The sequence below is a fragment of the Pseudophryne corroboree genome, chromosome 7, assembly GCF_028390025.1.
Source record: "Pseudophryne corroboree isolate aPseCor3 chromosome 7, aPseCor3.hap2, whole genome shotgun sequence".
NCBI lineage: Eukaryota > Metazoa > Chordata > Amphibia > Anura > Myobatrachidae > Pseudophryne > Pseudophryne corroboree.
The window spans coordinates 102402612-102423396 of record NC_086450.1 but is presented as its reverse complement, the minus strand read 5'-3'; the positions used below and the strand labels follow the sequence as shown (position 1 = coordinate 102423396).

Sequence of the window (20785 nt, the reverse complement as noted above, 5' to 3'; positions counted from 1 at the left end):
GAATAAAACCTCTTTCTCTGAGTCTGGCCGCAGTGCCAGATCTGCGGGATATACAGTATGAAACCTGCTTAATATGGCTAAAACATAAAGCAGACAATCCTGTAGTTTGGAAAATATAACAAAAAAATGACTAAATTAATATAAACTGGGATCAGGTGCTATACTTCGTGCTGCTGCCAGAAGGCTGTATCCCCTAACACAGAACACTTGTAAATCACAAAAAGGTAGGCAGCACTAAAGTGGCAACATATATATACCAGCAATTAGAATACTCGTCGTGGATGCTATATTAAAAAGCAAAAGTATGTTTTCCCTTACCAAAAATTACCATAAGACAACATTTGTCCCATAAATTATCACATTTGGAGGAAATATATTACATGCCACTTCTTTATATATTTGCCAACATAGATACTGTACTTTAGTCCAAAAAATAATAATAATACAGCTGCAGTTTATGGGGTATATTCAATCATGGTCGAAACTGTCTTGTCGAAAAAACTGCAGTTTTTCCGACTTTTTCAGGTCGGAAGGGGTTCCGACCTATTCAGTCCCCAGCATTTTTATTCAACAAGTCGGTGAATTCAACTTGTCGATAAGTACGTGAATTGGCGGTATAGCTGCCGATTCACGTTCTTTTGAGAGGAACAGGGCTAAATCCGATAGGTTTTGGCCCGTTTTCCGACCATCTCAGTTCAGCTTAAAAAAAAAAGTCGAACTGAGATGAGGGACCTGAGAGGAGGAGACAGGGGAGAGCCGCGGGCAGATGGGGGAGAGCCGCGGGCAGACGGGGGACAGCAGTGCTACAGCACAGCGCTGCAGGAGGATGTGTCACAGCCGCCGCTCACGGCAGCATCCACCCGGCTCCAGCAATTGAGGTCACGCTTGCTGGAACCGGGTGGACGCTGCCGTGAGGTCTAGCGGCTGTGCCACATCCTCCTGCAGCGCTGCTGTCCCCTGTCTGCCCGCGGCTCTCCCCCCTCTCCGGTCCCTCATCTCAATTCAACTTTTTTAAAGTCGAATTTAGATGGGCATTGAATAGCCCTTGTCAGATCCATTCCGACAAATGCATGTCGGAATGGATCCAACCTCAATTGAATATACCCCTATATGTGTACATTATAAACTGAGATCAAGTTAAAATACTCAGCATTCTAAACTTAGAACCAGCACTCAAAGAAGGTAAAAAGGTCCTGAAGTATTTCCTGGAGGTGCAGGGGACTTCTATATAAGAGAGGGCGAAAATGAATGGTCGGAATGAGAGGGGAAATAGGCGGAAACGGCCCGCAATGAATACTGAAGTGTCGGATCCTCACTGTCGGAGAAGATTTGACACTAATTGAATACTCCCAATTATACAGTATTTAGATAGAAGGACACTACTAAAGGAGACACTACATCACTATAAGGGGTCTATTTACTAAGCCTTGGATGGAGATAAAGTCGTTGGAAATAAAGTACCAGCCAGTCGGCTCCTAACTGACATGTCACAGGCTGTGTTTGAAAAATGACCGTTAGGAGCAGATTGTCTGGTACTTTATTTCCAGCGACTTTATCTCCATCTAAGGCTTAGTAAATAGACCCCAGTGTATTATACAGTATATGTATTCTTTCTATTTGAATAAATGAAGTAAACCACTATCTATTAGCCTTGATGTATATACTGTATCTGTATGCAGCCACATCACAATATATGTGATTTGCTTTCCAGCATGGAGAGGATATGATTCTCGTAAGAAATTCCAGGAGCTGAGGTCTAAACGAAATGAAGCGGCTGTTCTTATACAAGCAGGTACAGTAATACGCAGTGTAGACACTGGACAACCAGACCACGTACAGTCCTCTGCAGTTGGTTAACATGTGGTAAGGTCATTCTAGCAGTGAGTGTAGCTTGTATGTATTCAGACTGAAGGGAACACAAGAGGTGAATTATTTTATATGTTGAGAATACAGTTATATTTACTATAACACAGTTATTTGCAGTATAGAACAATCACTGTTAATATGTTAATATGTATCGTTAATCAATAAGTCTGACTTTAATAAATAAAATAAAAAACAACAAGGCACACTGCTGGAAATGAAGTAGTGATTTCTAAGACCTAATATTTCAATAATTAAAAATGTAAGGTTCATTGTGTTATTCAATGTAACCTATGTAGTGAACGTAAAATACTTTTACCACATTAGGGCACATGGAAAACCTACAACAGGATCACGTCTAAAAAGCACTGCGGTGTAGCTGGCTACTTTGAAGGTGTTAATGTTGCATTATCTTAGGTTTGACCAAATAATATTGGACACATTTTTTACTGTATATCCATCTTTTTATAATAAATCCCCGCTGTATCTCTTTCCTCATCATCAGTCACAAATTCATTACTAATGTTTTGTGTGCGTCAGTGTATTTTGTGGTGTAATTGCATATTAAACAGGTGGTACAGTATAACTGTTCTGGAATAAAAAGTCACATTATAGAACTAGTATAACAGGTTCAAAATGTTGGCACTAGCGTCATTGTGTGATACTTCAATGAAACTTTATATTCAAATGTGTAAATATTTCTAAAACCTTTGTTATATTTTATAGCCAGCAGGTGTCATTGTTTTAACAGCTGCATATGGAGATATTTCCCTATCAGTATGTGTATAGAGTTTATATTTGCATATTTGCAGGCTAAAAAAGGGCGTTGGGTATTCTTGACAGGCGGCCGTGACCGGCGGCCGACACCTGGTGGTCAGCATAACGACGCTGGGTTCCCAGCCATCAGAATGCCGACAGGGCAGGGGCGAGCGCAATGAAGCCCCGTGCGTGGACACCCAAGAGTGGAAATAGCCCTCGGCCCCCTGCCGGCATTCTGGCGTCCGGGATCCCGGTGTTGGTATGCTGACTGCCAGGATCGTAGCTACATCCCAAAAATTAAATAGATTGCAAAGCTAAACTTTAGTTTATTCTGTATAAAACATATGTAATATAATATAATGCATATGTGTGGTGACACTACTTTATGTCTTTAGGTTCTGCGATCATAAAAAAGTTTACATTTTCTTCTCTGTATTTTTGCAATGCTGAGAACTATGATAGATTAATATTGGTCCTCATTCCGAGTTGATCGCTCGCTAGCTGCTTTTAGCAGCAATGCAAACGCTAAGCCGCCGCCCTCTGGGAGTGTATCTTAGCTTAGCAGAAGTGCGACCAAAAGGTTTGCAGAACTGCTCCAAAATATTTTCATGCAGTTTCTGAGTAGTTGCAGACCTACTCCTACCTTGCGATCACTTCAGACTATTTAGTTCCTGTTTTAACGTCACAAACACGCCCTGCGTTCGGCCAGCCACTCCCCCATGCCTGCGTTTTCATCTGACACGCCTGCGTTTTTTAGCACACTCCCGGAAAACGGTGAGTTACCTCTCAGAAACACCCCATTCATGTCAATCACTCACCAATCAGCAGAGCGACTGAAAAGAGTCGCTCGACCTTGTGTGAAACTGCATATTTTTTTGTGAAAGTACGTCGCGCGTGCGCACTGCGCCCCATACGCATGCACAGAAATGCTGATTTTTAGCCTGATCGCTGCGCAGCGAGCAACGGCAGCTAGCGATCAACTCGGAATGACCCCCATAGAACGGAGACTTATTTTATTGACACAATATTTAAAATAATTGCTACATATACCAATGAAGTTGTGGAGATGCTACTGCTATTTATTATAAATTGCTTGGAGAATAAGAGCAGCTAAATGTATTGAGCATTTAAGGCAGGTACACACTAGACGATTTTGAACCAATAAAGATAAGGATTTCCCTTAAAATATCCCCAGCAGCAGAATGACCGATATAGGTGGTCATTCCGAGTTGATCACTAGCTGCATTTGTAGCTAGTAGTTTGTAGCAGCCGTTTGCACGGCTGCTACAAACTACTAGCGGGCGATCAACACGGAATGACCACCATAGAGCATACACACTAATTGATGTAGTGAACAATATCGTTCAATGACGTCACCTCCCCCATCCTTGAACACGCAGTCATGAAAGATATAGCCTAAATTGGACTGCATATTCAGTTGATAAAGATAAACGATAATGACCCGTGGGTACTGTATGTTAATAGTGATAGTAATGAAATTCCTAGAGTCAAGCCCTGGGGTATCTAATGCTGTTTGTACATGCGTGATACAGAGCACAAATACCAATATGCAGTGTGAATGATAACCGTTAGTGGAGCATCTCTTGTTACTATTTATAAAGACAGTGTCATTCAGCTGCAATTGTATGGGTCATATTGAGTGTGGTGGTCAATAATATCAAGCACCCCGACAAACTCAGCAGAGCTTACTATGTGTGTAATATGCACACAAATTACAATAACGTTTAGCATATATTATGCATATACATGTATGTCAATTTTTACAAACAAATAAATGATCCAAGTAAGTACATAAGGAATTTACACAGATGACTGCAGCAATTGAGTTCTTGTTTCTGTGAGAACAAACACATGCAGAACACTTGACAGGTCCAGACGCATGTGCATATATTATAGTTCAAAAAAAGATGTACAGATGCGCTGGTGATGGATCTTTCTCTCAAGCAGAGGAGAAAGTTAGAAACCACAGGAAAACCTCTGGGTTAGGCACTGGTGCACTTCAGCAACCGCTGCACTTTTCACTGATAACTCCGGACTCCTGGAGCAATGTTTTGATTCTAGAAACGGACAATGAAGGAAAATGCACTCATAGTGCAGACTATTTATTTTAACTGGGTTTAAAACAGCAATATCAGCAGAGCAATCATTTAAAAACTCGTACCATATAACTCACAGTGTGGACTGGTTACCACATGGTTTAATGAAAAAATCCACCAGCATGTACTTCAAGCCCGCTCGCCCCCCGCCTGGGACCTCACACCGCGCCACTGGTTTCGTCTAAACCGTGACTCGTCGGGACACCTTCACCGCAACAGACGATCAGAGCTGCTGCACAGGTGGATACCTTAGCGTCACGACAGGCCACGCCCAAACGCGTTTTGTGTCAAACTTCGTCAGGAGGCTGGCCTGTCCGACGCTCTACTTGGTTTAAATAACCCCAAATCTATTTTTTGCATCCGCCCACATCGTTTTAGACAACGGGACAGCGGTACTGCTCACATTATGAGCAGCCCTTTCCACAGGTGCATTTTAGCATTTTTTTTACTTTTTCATACTTTACGATCCACGTGGACTACAATTGGGAACGGTAACCTGTGCCGAGCGCAGTGGTAGCACAGCGAGGCACCTTGCCTGGAACGAGCCATGCGAGGGGACACGGTGCACTAATTGGGGTTCCCTGTCACTTTACAAAGAAAACAACACCAAAAAGGTTTTTTTAAAAACTCATGTAAACCTTTTGACCTGTCGACCTAGTACATATCGACCTAATGACCATGTTGACCTAGTAACCCTGTCAACCAAATGCATGTCGACCTAATGACTGTCGACCTAAGTTGTGTCGACCCAACGACCCAAACCCGTATGCAGACAGCCTCATTTCCCAATGGTTTGTATTAGCAGCCGATTATGGTTTATCTTGTATATTCAGTACCGTAATATTGTACTTCATACTGTCATCTAGCAACAAAAACAGTCTCCGGAATAAGTGATGCTATGTAATATAGGAGGCACAGAGCAGGAATCCCCATTTACATGTTATCAGTCAGTGCCAGAAAACCAGAATGTTACTAGAAGTTATTCATGTTGAGGAAATGGATTTGTGTATATTGGAAACAGCACTCCGGTTGTGCCCCGAGGAAAGTACTGTAAATGACAGTGTCATAAAAGCAAATTGTGTTAGGTGGCTGTGGCTATCTCTCTATCTATCTATCTATCTATCTATCTATCTATTGTTTGTTTATACACTAAAGTGGTCAAATTATTCTGATTACCAGAGGATTTTATGCTAAATAGCTATTCCGCAGATATTGCTGACATAGGATGTCGGAATCTGTATAAGAAGAGAAAGGTGAATGTATACAAATGACTGACGGACTTTGAATGTGGAATGATTGTTGGCGCTTGTTGGCGCTGTGCTAGCATTGGCAAAGCGGCAGCACTGGTAAATTGTTTAAGGGCTGTACATGTATGCTCATTTTCTATGTTTTAGGTACTTTTGGTAGGATGTTATTCCTTGTGTGGCAACTATTTTATTTTATTGCTGTTTAATTTATTTTTATTTTATTTTTTGTTTTGTTGTTTTAAGTTTTTGTTGGTTGTTTTTGTTTTATTTGCTATGAATATTATGTATATTATGTAAATTTGATATATGCATATATTTTTCACCAGCAGTGTGTTTTAAGTCTGCACTAAAGAGGCCAATCCTGGGTCAATTTTTCAATCATGATTATCGGGATTGAAAAATGGCCAATACCGGGATTCCCGGGATACCCGGGATTGGCGATTCCCTATGTGGCCTATGTTCCCTATCAGGTCTGGGACTGAGGGTCGACAGCACAAAGGTCGACGCCAATTGGTCGACACACCTTAGGTCGACATGGACAAAAGGTTGACATGGAAAAAGGTCGACATGAGTTTTTGATGTTTTTTTGGTGTCGTTTTCTTCGTAGAGTGACCGGGAACCCCAATTAGTGCACTTCGCTCCGCTACCGCTTCGCTCGGCACACTTTACCGTTCCAATCGTAGTCCACGTGGATCGTTAAGTATGAAAAGGTTCAAAAAAAGAAAAAAATCTTGAAAAACTCATGTCGACCTTTTTCCATGTCGACCTTTTTCCTGTCGACCTTTGTCCACGTCGACCTTTTGTCCATGTCGACCTAAGGTGTGTCGACCAATTGACGTCGACCTAAGGTGTGTCGACCTTTGTGCTGTCGACCTGGAGTCCGGATACCGTGGCCATCCCCTTCGCTCGTCTCGCACACATAACTCATCATAGCACCGAGATGGGCGTGTGGGACACATCAGCTATACTCTCCTGGCGGCGTGTGACAGCGCAGTGTGACCTCTCACTGCACGTCACGCTGCGCAAGGGAGCCGGGAGGAGGAAGCCAGGCAGCATCTGAACGTCCTAAGGACGCTCAACGCTGATTCCTCAATCCCTGGGATTTAATCTTCTAATCCCGGCCGTTTTGGGGCTGAAATCCGGGGATCCCGCCGATCCCGGGATTGGCCTCCCTAGTCTGCACTGTCACAGATTGCTATAATTCATAGGTGCACTTGGATATGCTGATCTGCAGTATGTTTGAGGTCCAGTGTATTATAATCTGTTGCTCACCATTGCTTGGACATCTGTGTTAATTGATGACATGCTTACATTTCTGGTCTTTAGTTAATTGTGTGTATACTTTGTGTTCTGTGATAGTCATAATAATCGAATACCTGTACTGCTGGTTTGTATGTTGTTGGTCATTCAATAAATATTACTTTAGTCAAAAAATTAGTTGCACACAGAGTGGACCAGGAGACAAACCCCTGGGACTGAGCGCAAGGTCTGTGGTTGGAAATGGCTTCTGGATGCTGGAGCGGAGTGGATGTGAAATAGGCAGCAAAGCCAGTTGCACAGAGGGAGGAGGGTAGGGAGGAAGTGGGAGAGTGAAGGAGAGAAATGAAGGTGGCAAAGAGGTGGTGTGGATTGGAGGAATACCGAATTTACAGCAAAAGATGAATTTTACAAGCAGAAGATGAATTCGTTCACTTGCGTTTCATCAACTGTATTTTGAATTATACATACAGATGCATGCCACTTCCAGTCTAGGGTACATAGATGATCTGTGAGCAAGATGTGACTGTCATCATCATTAATTCACAAACTTGCACCCAGTTAATTTACACACAAAAAAAAATCATAACTAAAGAAAAGATATTTGCATCCTGAAATAAAATGCTTCTCCAAGAGCAGAGCTTGACTTCCTTTAACAGGACGCTCTTACTGTACTGCATCTGCATCTTCAAGCTCAATGGGCTACACAGTGAAATACTGATGTAAGTTATGTGCATGCGCAATGCAGTCTTTTTGCAATGCACAAATGCACTTTCTGTATGTGCAACTCTAATTCTTGAAACTTAAATTTATAGCCATCTTTCTTGGTGGCAACCCGTGAGGCTCTGTGGCTACTCCAACTGAGGGTGCACCCATGTCTCTGCTGTCCATCTAATTGCTGATTTCTGCAGGTGCCAGGTTGAAAAGTGCACTCAGTGCACTGGGGTTTGTCTGAACATCGAGTTTTCCCTGATTTCATGACACATTTTTCTTCTATAGACAGACAGTTAAAAGATAGACAGTCACTAGTTAGACACCATATGACCGACAGGGTCAAAAGTCCAACAGGGTCAAAAGTCCAACAGGGTCAAAGGTCAGACACACAAAAAATGTTTTTTTCTTCTGTGTTCTTTACAACTTTTGCCTTATTTACTATCCATGTCACAAACTATTACCTTTTAGTAAAGTTGTGGTGAGCGAAGCAGAGCGAGACACCAAGCCCGAAGCGTAGCGAGCCCGCGAGGTGACGAATTTCACCAAATTTGGGTTAAAAAGGTTTAAAAACACACACTTTTAACCCTGTACGACTTTTGACCCTGTTGGACCTTTGACTCTGACTTTTGACTATGTCTGACTTTTGACTGTCGACCATATAGTGTCTGACTAATGACTGTCTATCTTTTAGCTGTCTATGAGCTATACCACACCCCTGCCTGAGAACGTGACCATGACTTCTTTTACAGGTTTTTAAACTGTGCTGCCCAATCTATTTTCTACTTTATTTTGATGTTTTCCCTTATTCCCTGGTCCATCCTGTGTTACCAGCTGTCTAGAGTGGGGTTGGGCGTTTGAAGTTTGTTTTAGACTTACCTAAACTTAGACTTGAATGTACTATCACAAAATATTACTATAGTACATTATACTGCAGGGAAGTTTTGAGAGCACACTTTATACACTGTGACTGGTAAACTTGATGACAAATTGCAAGATTGTATCTACAATATGCTTAATAGTTGCTGTTGTCAATACCTGTGTATGAGCCTTAAGGCACCTGAAAACAATGGAGCTCTCCCTGTCTCCCTGCTCTTCTCTAGACGCTAGAGGTCAAGTGGGACCTCTAGCATCTGACTATCTCTCTCAATGGTGATGGCTGCAGCGGGTGCCCGTGCCTGGCGGCTGCTTGTCAGGGGTTATGCATCGGATGCATAATGCACCCGAATCATAATCCCTGTTAGTGCCGGCATCGCACGATAACAGAGCCGGCATCAGGGCATAAGAAACAAGGGATCAAATATTAAACTGAAAGCTGGACGTGTCTCTTAAATGTGTTTTTATTTTAAGAATTTAATTATATTTTAAATTACACAAAAAGCTTATTATCAAATGAGCTGGATGCCATATAATAAAGAAAACATTCCTTAATTAACACAGTCATATGGGTAAATTAACTATCAGGGCCAGATTAAGGGCCACTTAGGCCTGGGGCTAAAAAAATGCTCAAGGACCTATTTTGAGAAGCAGAAGAGGTGTGGCCAGTGCTGTGTGGGTGTGGCCAGTGCCATGTGACTGTGCACACCCCTTACACCACCAAGCTGTCAAGTTGATGGGCCTATTTTTATGTGGCAGCCGCCTGATCCTATAGTCCTTTGCGCCCCATTGTGAATTGGGCCCTGTTTACTATGCAGTTGTTTCGGCAAATAATATTAAATGTGAACCCATGCTTTTTTATTTTAATGTCATTGCCCCTTTAAATCTGAAACCGCCAAAGCTGCGGCAGTTTTGAAAATCGCCACATAGTAAGCTACTCCCTAGTGGTCTAAAATGGTGGTAAGGTAAAAATAAGCATTAATAGCACAAGATCTAAAAAAAAAAAAAGCAGCTGGACTGTATTTTTGCTTTAACAGTCCCAAGTTTCCATTTCATTATTTATTTGTAACTCTCCGTATGAGTGACAGGGAGAGGGATGAATGCCACGCATATCTAGGGCCATTCTTAGAATTTAGGAAACATTTGGCTTACATGTTTCTACAGCTCTGCTCATATTGAAATTTGTTTCTTTCATCTCTTTCCCAGTAAAATCAGAAATGGGGGGTTTATCCTTTTAGCTCCCTTAGAACTTCCTTTTAGAATTCCCAATCTATTGCAGCACATTCACATACCAGGAACAAGATGCCTTTTCATGCTGTCAACTTTTTTTTCATCTGAAATGTAAATTAATTCTTGCTAGTATGCCTTGACGGAGATCAAAGTAGGGGTATTAACCTTATTGGGCCTCCACTCTACCGGAATCTGCTGCTGAGGCGGGGAGGTTAGTGTTGGGGGCCAATGTTAATTGTTATCTGTGGCAAATCTCCAAGCAGTGATCCTACGACAAGTCAGGATTCAACGTTCCGTTTTGTTTTCAGTGATGTTATAATTTTTGTAAATAGTGAAAAAAACCTCATAGTCCTGAAAACCCTATGCACTATTACTATATGATTTTTAAAGAGCTCCATCCTGATTCTACAATGTTATCTAAATGGTTTTGAAAGCGATTGATCTTTGGTAGACAAAAAAAAAAAAGACGCAGGAAAGCAGCGCACTGATGGAAATCTCTTAACTTGAGAGATTGTTCTTTTTTTTTTTTCTGCCAAGTCTTTGGGGGTATAAGAAATTTGCATTTTAAAAATAAACAGACTCCTTTCAAATACATGAGCTGGTGGTCGAGAGATCTCAGTGGGCTTATGTACTGCACAACCCATTGATCAAGTGGAAGAGACGTGGAAAGATAATCTAGTTGAAGTTACATTCCCTATGGGTATGGAAATATACATACAAATAGGGATATCTGATGTGCAGGGCTGTCAGACAGAAATTCACTGAATAAGAGCGGACAGTGGATTCTGCACGGGGACAGTGGTATGTGTACAGAGGAAGCCCACCTACACACCTGCTCTGTACGATACACAAAAAGCATCTGTGTAGTGATATAATACTGATGGAGAGGATGCGCTGAGTCAGAGCTCACATCACACACTGGCCCTCATTCCGAGTTGTTCGCTCGGTAATTTTCTTCGCATCACAGCGATTTTCCGCTAATTGCGCATGCGCAATGTCCGCACTGCGACTGCGCCAAGTAAATTTGCTAAGAAGTTTGGTATTTTACTCACGGCATTACGAGGTTTTTTTCATCGTTCTGGTGATCGGAGTGTGATTGACAGGAAGTGGGTGTTTCTGGGTGGAAACTGACCGTTTTATGGGAGTGTGTGAAAAAACGCTGCCGTTTCTGGGAAAAACGCGGGAGTGGCTGGAGAAACGGGGGAGTGTCTGGGCGAACGCTGGGTGTGTTTGTGACGTCAAACCAGGAACGAAACTGACTGAACTAATCGCAGTGGCAGAGTAAGTGTCGAGCTACTCAGAAACTGCAAAGAAATTTCTATTCGCAATTTAGAGAATCTTTCGTTCGCAATTCTGCTAAGCTAAGATACACTCCCAGAGGGCGGCGGCTTAGCGTGTGCAATGCTGCTAAAAGCAGCTAGCGAGCGAACAACTCGGAATGAGGGCCACTGTGTAAGATGTATTAAGCCTGGAGAAGTGATAAAGCAGTGATAAGTAGAAGGTGATAACACATCAACCAATCATTACGGGTTTGAAAAATGACAGTTAGGAGCTGATTGGTTGGTGCATTATCACCTTCCACTTATTACTTCTTTATCACTTCTCCAGGCTTGATACCTCTGCACCACAGGTGTGTGTAGAACGTGGCTTTCATTATGGTACACTGTGATAGCTGATGCCCAAGTGCCTGCACTGCTTTAGGACCTTACGCAGGTAGGATCGCAAAATTTGAGAATCGCAATCCTGGATGATTATTGTACAACTGTGCATGCGCAGAGTTCGCATTGCACGTATGTACCCGCAATTGGCGATTATTTCTGCCAACACGTTCGGCTTCAAAGCAATCACATTTTGATTGACGGGATGCCAGCGTTTAGGGGAGGAAACATGGCGTTTTGTGGGTGTGGCAAGGCGTTTTTCTGATGGGCATTGCAAGGCATTTTTCAGGTGGCAATAACCGCTTTCTGCCTCATGCATATGTCAAATTGTGAATGACGTTGCCTGGCGCAGATGGAAAAACTCTTCATGGTTCCAGTATTTGCATATGGTTATGCGATCACATTGCACGTTACGATTTGCGTTCGCAATTTCTGCAATGGGCGTTTTTCAGTATTTCTGGGCGGCAACTAATTGATTGCAGCAACTGCTTTTTAGGAAGATGGATTTTGATGTTGTATTCCTTGTGCTGGAATTGATGGTATTGCTACAGTAGGCGACCTATGGTTAGAGAAAAGTACGAATTTACCCCAGTTTGCTAATATGATATAGTACTTCTGAGACACTGTAAGGATACACAATTGACTGACAGATCAGCCACCTGAACAATCCACCGGCCGATCAGCCACCCATCCAATCCCCCAACCGATCTATCGATTGGTAAGGTTTATGCCTAAACAGTCTTGTGCATACACACTTACCAATCATCTGCCCAATAGATCTGTTCAGTAGAAGCATTTCAGTATGTCCGCCCACTTGTGATGTCATATTCATTGGTTTCTGCAGCTGATCTATGGCGCGGATGGTGGGTGGACCGTACACACAGGCAGATGTAGCGATGTATCTGCATGATATACAGTGCATCAGGAAAGTATTCACAGCGCTTCACTTTTTTCACATTTTGTTATGTTACAGCCTTATTCCAAAATGGAATAAATTCATTTCTTCCTCAAAATTCTACAGATTAACACCCCATAATGACAATGTGAAAAAAGTTTTTGTTTTTGTTTTGCAAATTTATTAAAAATAAAAAACTAAAATCACATGTACATAAGTATTCACAGCCTTTGCTCAATAGTTTGTTGATGCAGCAATTACAGCCTCAAGTCTTTTTGAATATGATGCCACAAGCTTGGCACACCTATTTTTGGGCAGGTTCGCCCATTCCTTTTTGCAGCACCTCTCAAGCTCCATCAGATTGGATGGGAAGCGTCGGTGCACAGTCATTTTCAGATCTCTCTTGAGATGTTCAAACGGATTCAAGTCTGGGCTCCGGCTGGGCCACTCAAGGACATTCACAGAGTTGTCCTGAAGCCACTCCTTTGATATCTTGGCTGTGTGCTTAGGGTCGTTGTCCTGCTGAAAGATGAACCTTCGCACCAGTCTGATGTCAACAGCGATCTGGAGCAGGTTTTCATCCAGGATGTCTCTGTACAATGCTGCATTCAACTTTCCCTCTATCCTGACTAGTCTCCCAGTTCCTGCCACTGAAAAACATCCCCACAGCATGATGCTGCCACCACCATGCTTCACTGTAGGGATGGTATTGGCCTGGTGATGAGCGGTGCCTGGTTTCCTCCAAACATGATGCCTGGCATCCACGCTAAAGAGTTCAATCTTTGTCTCATCAGACCAGAGAATTTTGTTTCTCATGGTCTGAGAGTTCTTCAGGTGCATTTTGGCAAACTCCAGGCAAGCTGACATGTGCTTTTTACTAAGAAGTGGCTTCCATCTGGCCACTCTACCATACAGGCCTGATTGGTGGATTGCTGCAGAAATGGTTGTCCTTATGGAAGGTTCTCCTGTCTCCACAGAGGAATGCTGTAGCTCTGACAGAGTGACCATAGGGTTCTTGGTCACCTCCCTGACTAGGGCCCTTCTCCCCCGATCGCTCAGTTTAGATGGCCGGCCAGCTCTAGGAAGAGTCCTGAAGAGTCCTGGTGGTTCCGAACTTTTTCCATTTACGGATGATGGAGGTCACTGTGCTTACTGGTACCTTCAAAGCAGCAGATATTTCTCTGACGTCCTAGTGGATGCTGGGACTCCGTAAGGACTATGGGGAATAGCGGCTCCGCAGGAGACAGGGCACAAGAATAAAAGCTTTAGGATCAGGTGGTGTGCACTGGCTCCTCCCCCTATGACCCTCCTCCAAGCCTCAGTTAGATTTTTGTGCCCGAACGAGAAGGGTGCAGGCTAGGTGGCTCTCCTGAGCTGCTTAGAATAAAAGTTTAATTTAGGTTTTTTATTTTCAGTGAGTCCTGCTGGCAACAGGCTCACTGCATCGTGGGACTAAGGGGAGAAGAAGCGAACTCACCTGCGTGCAGAGTGGATTGGGCTTCTTAGGCTACTGGACATTAGCTCCAGAGGGACGATCACAGGTACAGCCTGGATGGGTCACCGGAGCCGCGCCGCCGTCCCCCTTACAGAGCCAGAAGAGAGGTGAAATCGGCGGCAGAAGACAATCCTGTCTTCAGACTAAGGTAGCGCACAGCACCGCAGCTGTGCGCCATTGCTCTCAGCACACTTCACACTCCGGTCACTGAGGGTGCAGGGCGCTTGGGGGGGAGCGCCCTGAGACGCAATATAAATGATAATACCTTAGGTGGCAAAAGAATACATCACATATAGCTCCTGGGCTATATGGATGTATTTTAACCCCTGCCATTTTTACACAAAAAAGCGGGAGATAAGGACGTCGTGAAGGGGCGGAGCCTATCTCCTCAGCACACAAGCGCCATTTTCCCTCACAGTTCCGCTGGAAGGACGGCTCCCTGACTCTCCCCTGCAGTCCTGCTTCAGAATCAGGGTAAAAAAGAGAAGGGGGGGCACTATTGGCAGCAAATGACAATATAAACAGCAGCTATAAGGGAATAACACTTATATAAGGTTATCCCTGTATATATATATAGCGCTGGGTGTGTGCTGGCAGACTCTCCCTCTGTCTCTCCAAAGGGCTCGTGGGGTCCTGTCCTCTATCAGAGCATTCCCGGTGTGTGTGCTGTGTGTCGGTACGTGTGTGTCGACATGTATGAGGAGGAAAATGATGTGGAGGCGGAGCAATTGCCTGCGTTAGTGATGTCACCCCCTAGGGAGTCGACACCTGACTGGATGATCGTGTTCAAACAATTAAGTGATAATGTCAACACTTTGCAAAAAACTGTTGACGACATGAGACAGCCGGCAAATCAATTAGTGCCTGTCCAGGCGTCTCAGACACCGTCAGGGGCCCTAAAACGCCCGTTACCTCAGTGGGTCGACACAGACCCAGACACAGATACGGAGTCTAGTGTCGACGGTGATGAGTCGAACGTAATGTCCAATAGGGCCACACGTTACATGATCACGGCAATGAAGGAAGCATTGCACATTTCTGACACTACAAATACCACTAAGAAGGGTATTATGTGGGGGGTGAAAAAACTACCAATAGTTTTTCCTGGGTCAGGTGAATTGAATGAGGTATGTGATAAAGCGTGGGTTTCTCCCGACAAAAAACTGCTAATTTCTAATAAATTATTGGCACTATATCCTTTCCCATCAGAGGTTAGGACACGTTGGGAAACACCCCCTAGGGTAGATAAGGCGCTCACACGTTTATCTAAACAAGTAGCGTTACCGTCTCCTGATACGGCCACCCTCAAAGAACCAGCTGATAGAAGGCTGGAAAATATCCTAAAAAGTATATACACACATACTGGTGTTATACTGCGACCAGCAATCGCTTCAGCCTGGATGTGCAGTGCTGGAGTCGCGTGGTCGGATTCCCTGACTGAAAATATTGATACCCTGGATAGGGACAATATATTGTTAACTATAGAGCATTTGAAGGATGCATTACTATATATGCGTGATGCACAGAGGGATATTTGCACCCTGGCATCAAGAGTAAGTGCTATGTCCATCTCTGCCAGAAGAACGTTATGGACGCGTCAGTGGTCAGGGGATGCGGATTCCAAACGACATATGGAAGTATTGCCGTATAAAGGGGAGGAGTTATTTGGGGCTGGTCTTTCGGACCTGGTGGCCACGGCAACGGCTGGAAAGTCCACCTTCTTACCCCAGGTCACTTCACATCAACAGAAAAAGACACCGTCTTTTCAAACTCAGTCCTTTCGTTCCCATAAATACAAGCGAGCAAAAGGCCATTCCTTTCTGCCCCGGGGCAGAGGAAGGGGAAAAAGACTGCACCATGCAGCCGCTTCCCAGGATCAGAAGCCTTCCCCTGCTTCTGCCAAGTCTTCAGCATGACGCTGGGGCTTTACAAGCAGACTCAGACTTGGTGGGGGCCCGTCTCAAGAATTTCAACGCGCAGTGGGCTCACTCGCAAGTGGATCCCTGGATTCTACAGGTAGTATCGCAGGGGTACAAACTGGAATTCGAGGCGTTTCCCCCTCGCCGGTTCCTGAAGTCTGCTCTGCCAAAGTCTCCCTCCGACAGGGAGGCAGTTCTGGAAGCAATTCACAGGCTGTATTCCCAGCAGGTGATAATCAAGGTACCCCTCCTACAACAAGGAAAGGGGTATTATTCCACGCTGTTTGTGGTACCGAAGCCGGACGGCTCGGTGAGACCAATTTTAAATCTGAAATCCTTGAACACTTACATAAAAAGGTTCAAATTCAAGATGGAATCACTCAGAGCGGTGATAGCGAACCTGGAAGAAGGGGACTATATGGTGTCTCTGGACATCAAAGATGCTTATCTCCACGTCCCAATCTACCCTTCTCACCAAGGGTATCTCAGGTTTGTAGTACAAGACTGTCATTATCAGTTTCAGACGCTGCCGTTTGGGTTGTCCACGGCACCTCGGGTCTTTACCAAGGTAATGGCCGAAATGATGATTCTTCTTCGAAGAAAAGGCGTATTAATTATCCCTTACTTGGACGATCTCCTGATAAGGGCAAGGTCCAGGGAACAGTTAGAAGTCGGAGTAGCACTATCTCAGATAGTGTTACGTCAGCACGGGTGGATCCTAAATATTCCAAAATCGCAGCTGATTCCAACGACACGTCTTCTGTTCCTAGGAATGATTCTGGACACAGTCCAGAAGAAGGTTTTTCTCCCGGAGGAGAAGGCCAAGGAGTTATCCGAGCTAGTCAGGAACCTCCTAAAACCAGCCCAGGTGTCAGTGCATCAGTGCACGAGGGTCCTGGGAAAAATGGTGGCTTCTTACGAAGCAATTCCATTCGGAAGATTCCATGCAAGAACGTTTCAGTGGGATCTACTGGACAAATGGTCCGGTTCGCATCTTCAGATGCAGCAGCGGATAACCCTGTCACCAAAGACAAGGGTGTCTCTCCTCTGGTGGTTGCAGAGTGCTCATCTTCTAGAGGGCCGCAGATTCGGCATTCAGGATTGGATCCTGGTGACCACGGATGCAAGCCTGAGAGGCTGGGGAGCAGTCACACAGGGAAAAAACTTCCAGGGCTTGTGGTCAAGCATGGAAACATCTCTTCATATAAACATTCTGGAACTACGGGCCATTTACAATGCCCTAAGTCAAGCGAAACCCCTGCTTCAGGGTCAGGCGGTATTGATCCAATCGGACAACATCACGTCAGTCGCCCACGTAAACAGACAGGGCGGCACGAGAAGCAGGAGGGCAATGGCAGAGGCTGCAAGGATTCTTCGCTGGGCGGAAAATCATGTGATAGCTCTGTCAGCAGTGTTCATTCCGGGAGTGGACAACTGGGAAGCAGACTTCCTCAGCAGACACGACCTTCACCCGGGAGAGTGGGGACTTCACCCAGAAGTCTTCCACCTGATTGTAAACCGTTGGGAAAAACCAAAGGTGGACATGATGGCGTCACGTCTAAACAAAAAATTAGACAGATATTGCGCCAGGTCAAGGGACCCTCAGGCAATAGCGGTGGACGCTCTGGTGACACCGTGGGTGTACCAGTCAGTGTATGTGTTCCCTCCTCTGCCTCTCATACCAAAAGTACTGAGAATCATAAGAAGGAGAGGAGTAAGAACGATACTCGTGGTTCCGGATTGGCCAAGAAGGACTTGGTACCCGGAACTTCAGGAGATGCTCACGGAAGACCCGTGGCCTCTACCTCTAAGAAAGGACCTGCTCCAGCAGGGGCCTTGTCTGTTCCAAGACTTACCGCGGCTGCTTTTGACGGCATGGCGGTTGAACGCCGGATCCTGAAGGAAAAAGGCATTCCAGATGAAGTCATCCCTACCCTGGTCAAAGCCAGGAAGGATGTAACCGCAAAACATTATCATCGCATTTGGCGAAAATATGTTGCGTGGTGTGAGGCCAAGAAGGCCCCTACAGAGGAATTTCAACTGGGTCGTTTCCTCCATTTCCTGCAAACAGGACTGTCTATGGGCCTAAAATTAGGGTCCATTAAGGTTCAAATTTCGGCCCTGTCGATTTTCTTCCAGAAAGAACTGGCTTCAGTACCTGAAGTTCAGACATTTGTAAAAGGGGTACTGCATATACAACCTCCTTTTGTGCCTCCAGTGGCACCTTGGGATCTCAATGTTGTTTTGAGGTTCCTTAAGTCACATTGGTTTGAACCACTCACCACTGTGGACTTAAAATATCTCACATGGAAGGTGACGATGCTGTTAGCCCTGGCTTCAGCCAGGCGTGTGTCAGAATTGGCGGCTTTATCATATAAAAGCCCTTACTCGTCCTCAATTTCTCCCTAAGGTGGTTTCTGCTTTTCACATGAACCAACCTATTGTGGTGCCTGCGGCTACTAGGGACTTGGAGGACTCCAAGTTACTTGACGTTGTCAGGGCCCTGAAAATATAGGTTTCCAGGACGGCTGGAGTCAGAAAGTCTGACTCGCTGTTTATCCTGTATGCACCCAACAAGCTGGGTGCTCCTGCTTCTAAGCAGACTATTGCTCGTTGGATTTGTAGTACAATTCAGCTTGCACATTCTGTGGCAGGCCTGCCACAGCCAAAATCTGTAAAAGCCCATTCCACAAGGAAAGTGGGCTCATCTTGGGCGGCTGCCCGAGGGGTCTCGGCTTTACAACTTTGCCGAGCAGCTACTTGGTCAGGGGCAAACACGTTTGCTAAATTCTACAAATTTGATACCCTGGCTGAGGAGGACCTGGAGTTCTCTCATTCGGTGCTGCAGAGTCATCCGCACTCTCCCGCCCGTTTGGGAGCTTTGGTATAATCCCCATGGTCCTTACGGAGTCCCCAGCATCCACTAGGACGTCAGAGAAAATAAGATTTTACTTACCGATAAATCTATTTCTCGTAGTCCGTAGTGGATGCTGGGCGCCCATTCCAAGTGCGGATTGTCTGCAATACTTGTACATAGTTATTGTTAACTAAATCGGGTTATTGTTGTGAGCCATCTTTTCAGAGGCTCCTTCGTTGTTATCATACTGTTAACTGGGTTCAGATCACGAGTTGTACGGTGTGATTGGTGTGGCTGGTATGAGTCTTACCCGGGATTCAATATCCTTCCTTATTATGTACGCTCGTCCGGGCACAGTATCCTAACTGAGGCTTGGAGGAGGGTCATAGGGGGAGGAGCCAGTGCACACCACCTGATCCTAAAGCTTTTATTCTTGTGCCCTGTCTCCTGCGGAGCCGCTATTCCCCATGGTCCTTACGGAGTCCCAGCATCCACTACGGACTGCGAGAAATAGATTTATCGGTAAGTAAAATCTTATTTTTTCTGTACCCTTCCCCAGATTTGTGCCTCGAGACAATCCTGTCTCGGAGGTCTACAGACAATTCCTTTGACGTCATGCTTTGTTTGTGCTCAGATATGCACTGTCAAGTGTGGGACCTTACATAGTCAGGTATGTGCCTTTCCAAATCATGTCCAATCAACTGAATTTACCACAGGTGGACTCCAATTAAGCTGTAGGAACATCTCAGGGATGATCCGTTGAAACAGGATGCACCTGAGCTCAATTTTGAGCTTCATGGCAAAGGCTGTGAATACTTATGTACATGTGATTTCTTATTTTTTTATTTTTAATAAATTTGCAAAAATCTAAAAAAAATTTTTTTTCACATTGTCATTATGGGGTATTGTGTGTAGAATTTTGAGGGGAAAAAAATAAGATTTTAAACCTACCGGTAAATCTTTTTCTCCTAGTGCGTAGAGGATGCTGGGGATAGACGGGCTCCGCAGGAGACATGGGCACTAAAAAAGAACTTTAGGAATGGGTGTGCACTGGCTCCTCCCTCTATGCCCCTCCTCCAGACCTCAGTTAGAGAAACTGTGCCCAGAGGAGACGGACAGTACGAGGAAAGGAATTTTGTTAATCCAAGGGCAAGATTCATACCAGCCCACACCATTCACACCGTATAACTTGGGATATACAAATCAGTTAACAGTATGAAACAACACAGCATCAGTCCGAGACTGATCAAAACTGTAACATAACCCTTATGTAAGCAATAACTATATACAAGTCTTGCAGAAGTAGTCCGCACTGGGACGGGCGCCCAGCATCCTCTACGGACTAGGAGAAAAAGATTTACCGGTAGGTTTAAAATCTTATTTTCTCTTACGTCCTAGAGGATGCTGGGGACTCCGTAAGGACCATGGGGATTATACCAAAGCTCCAGACCGGGCGGGAGAGTGCGGATGACTCTGCAGCACCGACTGAGCAAACAGGAGGTCCTCCTCAGCCAGGGTATCAAACTTGTAAAACTTTGCAAAGGTGTTTGACCCCGACCAAGTAGCAGCTCGGCACAGTTGTAATGCCGAGACCCCTCGGGCAGCCGCCCAAGAAGAGCCCACCTTCCTAGTGGAATGGATCTTTACCGATTTTGGTAACGGCAATCCAGCCGTAGAATGAACCTGCTGAATCGTGTTACAGATCCAGCGAGCAATAGTCTGCTTCGAAGCAGGAGCGCCAACCTTGTTGGCTGAATACAGGACAAACAGTGATTCTGTTTTTCTGACCTGAGCCGTTCTGGCCACGTAAGTTTTCAAAGCCCTGACCACATCAAGGGACTCGGAATCCTCCAAGTCTCGTGTAGCCACAGGTGATGAGAGGAAGAGGAGGAAACACATAG

General features: G+C 44.8%; 1 protein-coding gene across 4 annotated transcripts in view; it reads left to right on the top strand.

Annotated features, from left to right (window-relative positions):
- MYO3B (myosin IIIB) overlaps positions 1-20785 on the top strand; it is a 625340-nt gene that overhangs the window by 428391 nt on the left and 176164 nt on the right. For all 4 annotated transcript variants that reach the window (XM_063933501.1, XM_063933502.1, XM_063933503.1 and 1 more), the window contains exon 21: positions 1712-1792. In XM_063933501.1, coding sequence (XP_063789571.1) covers positions 1712-1792 — 81 coding nt within the window. The remainder of the gene's footprint in view (positions 1-1711; positions 1793-20785) is intronic.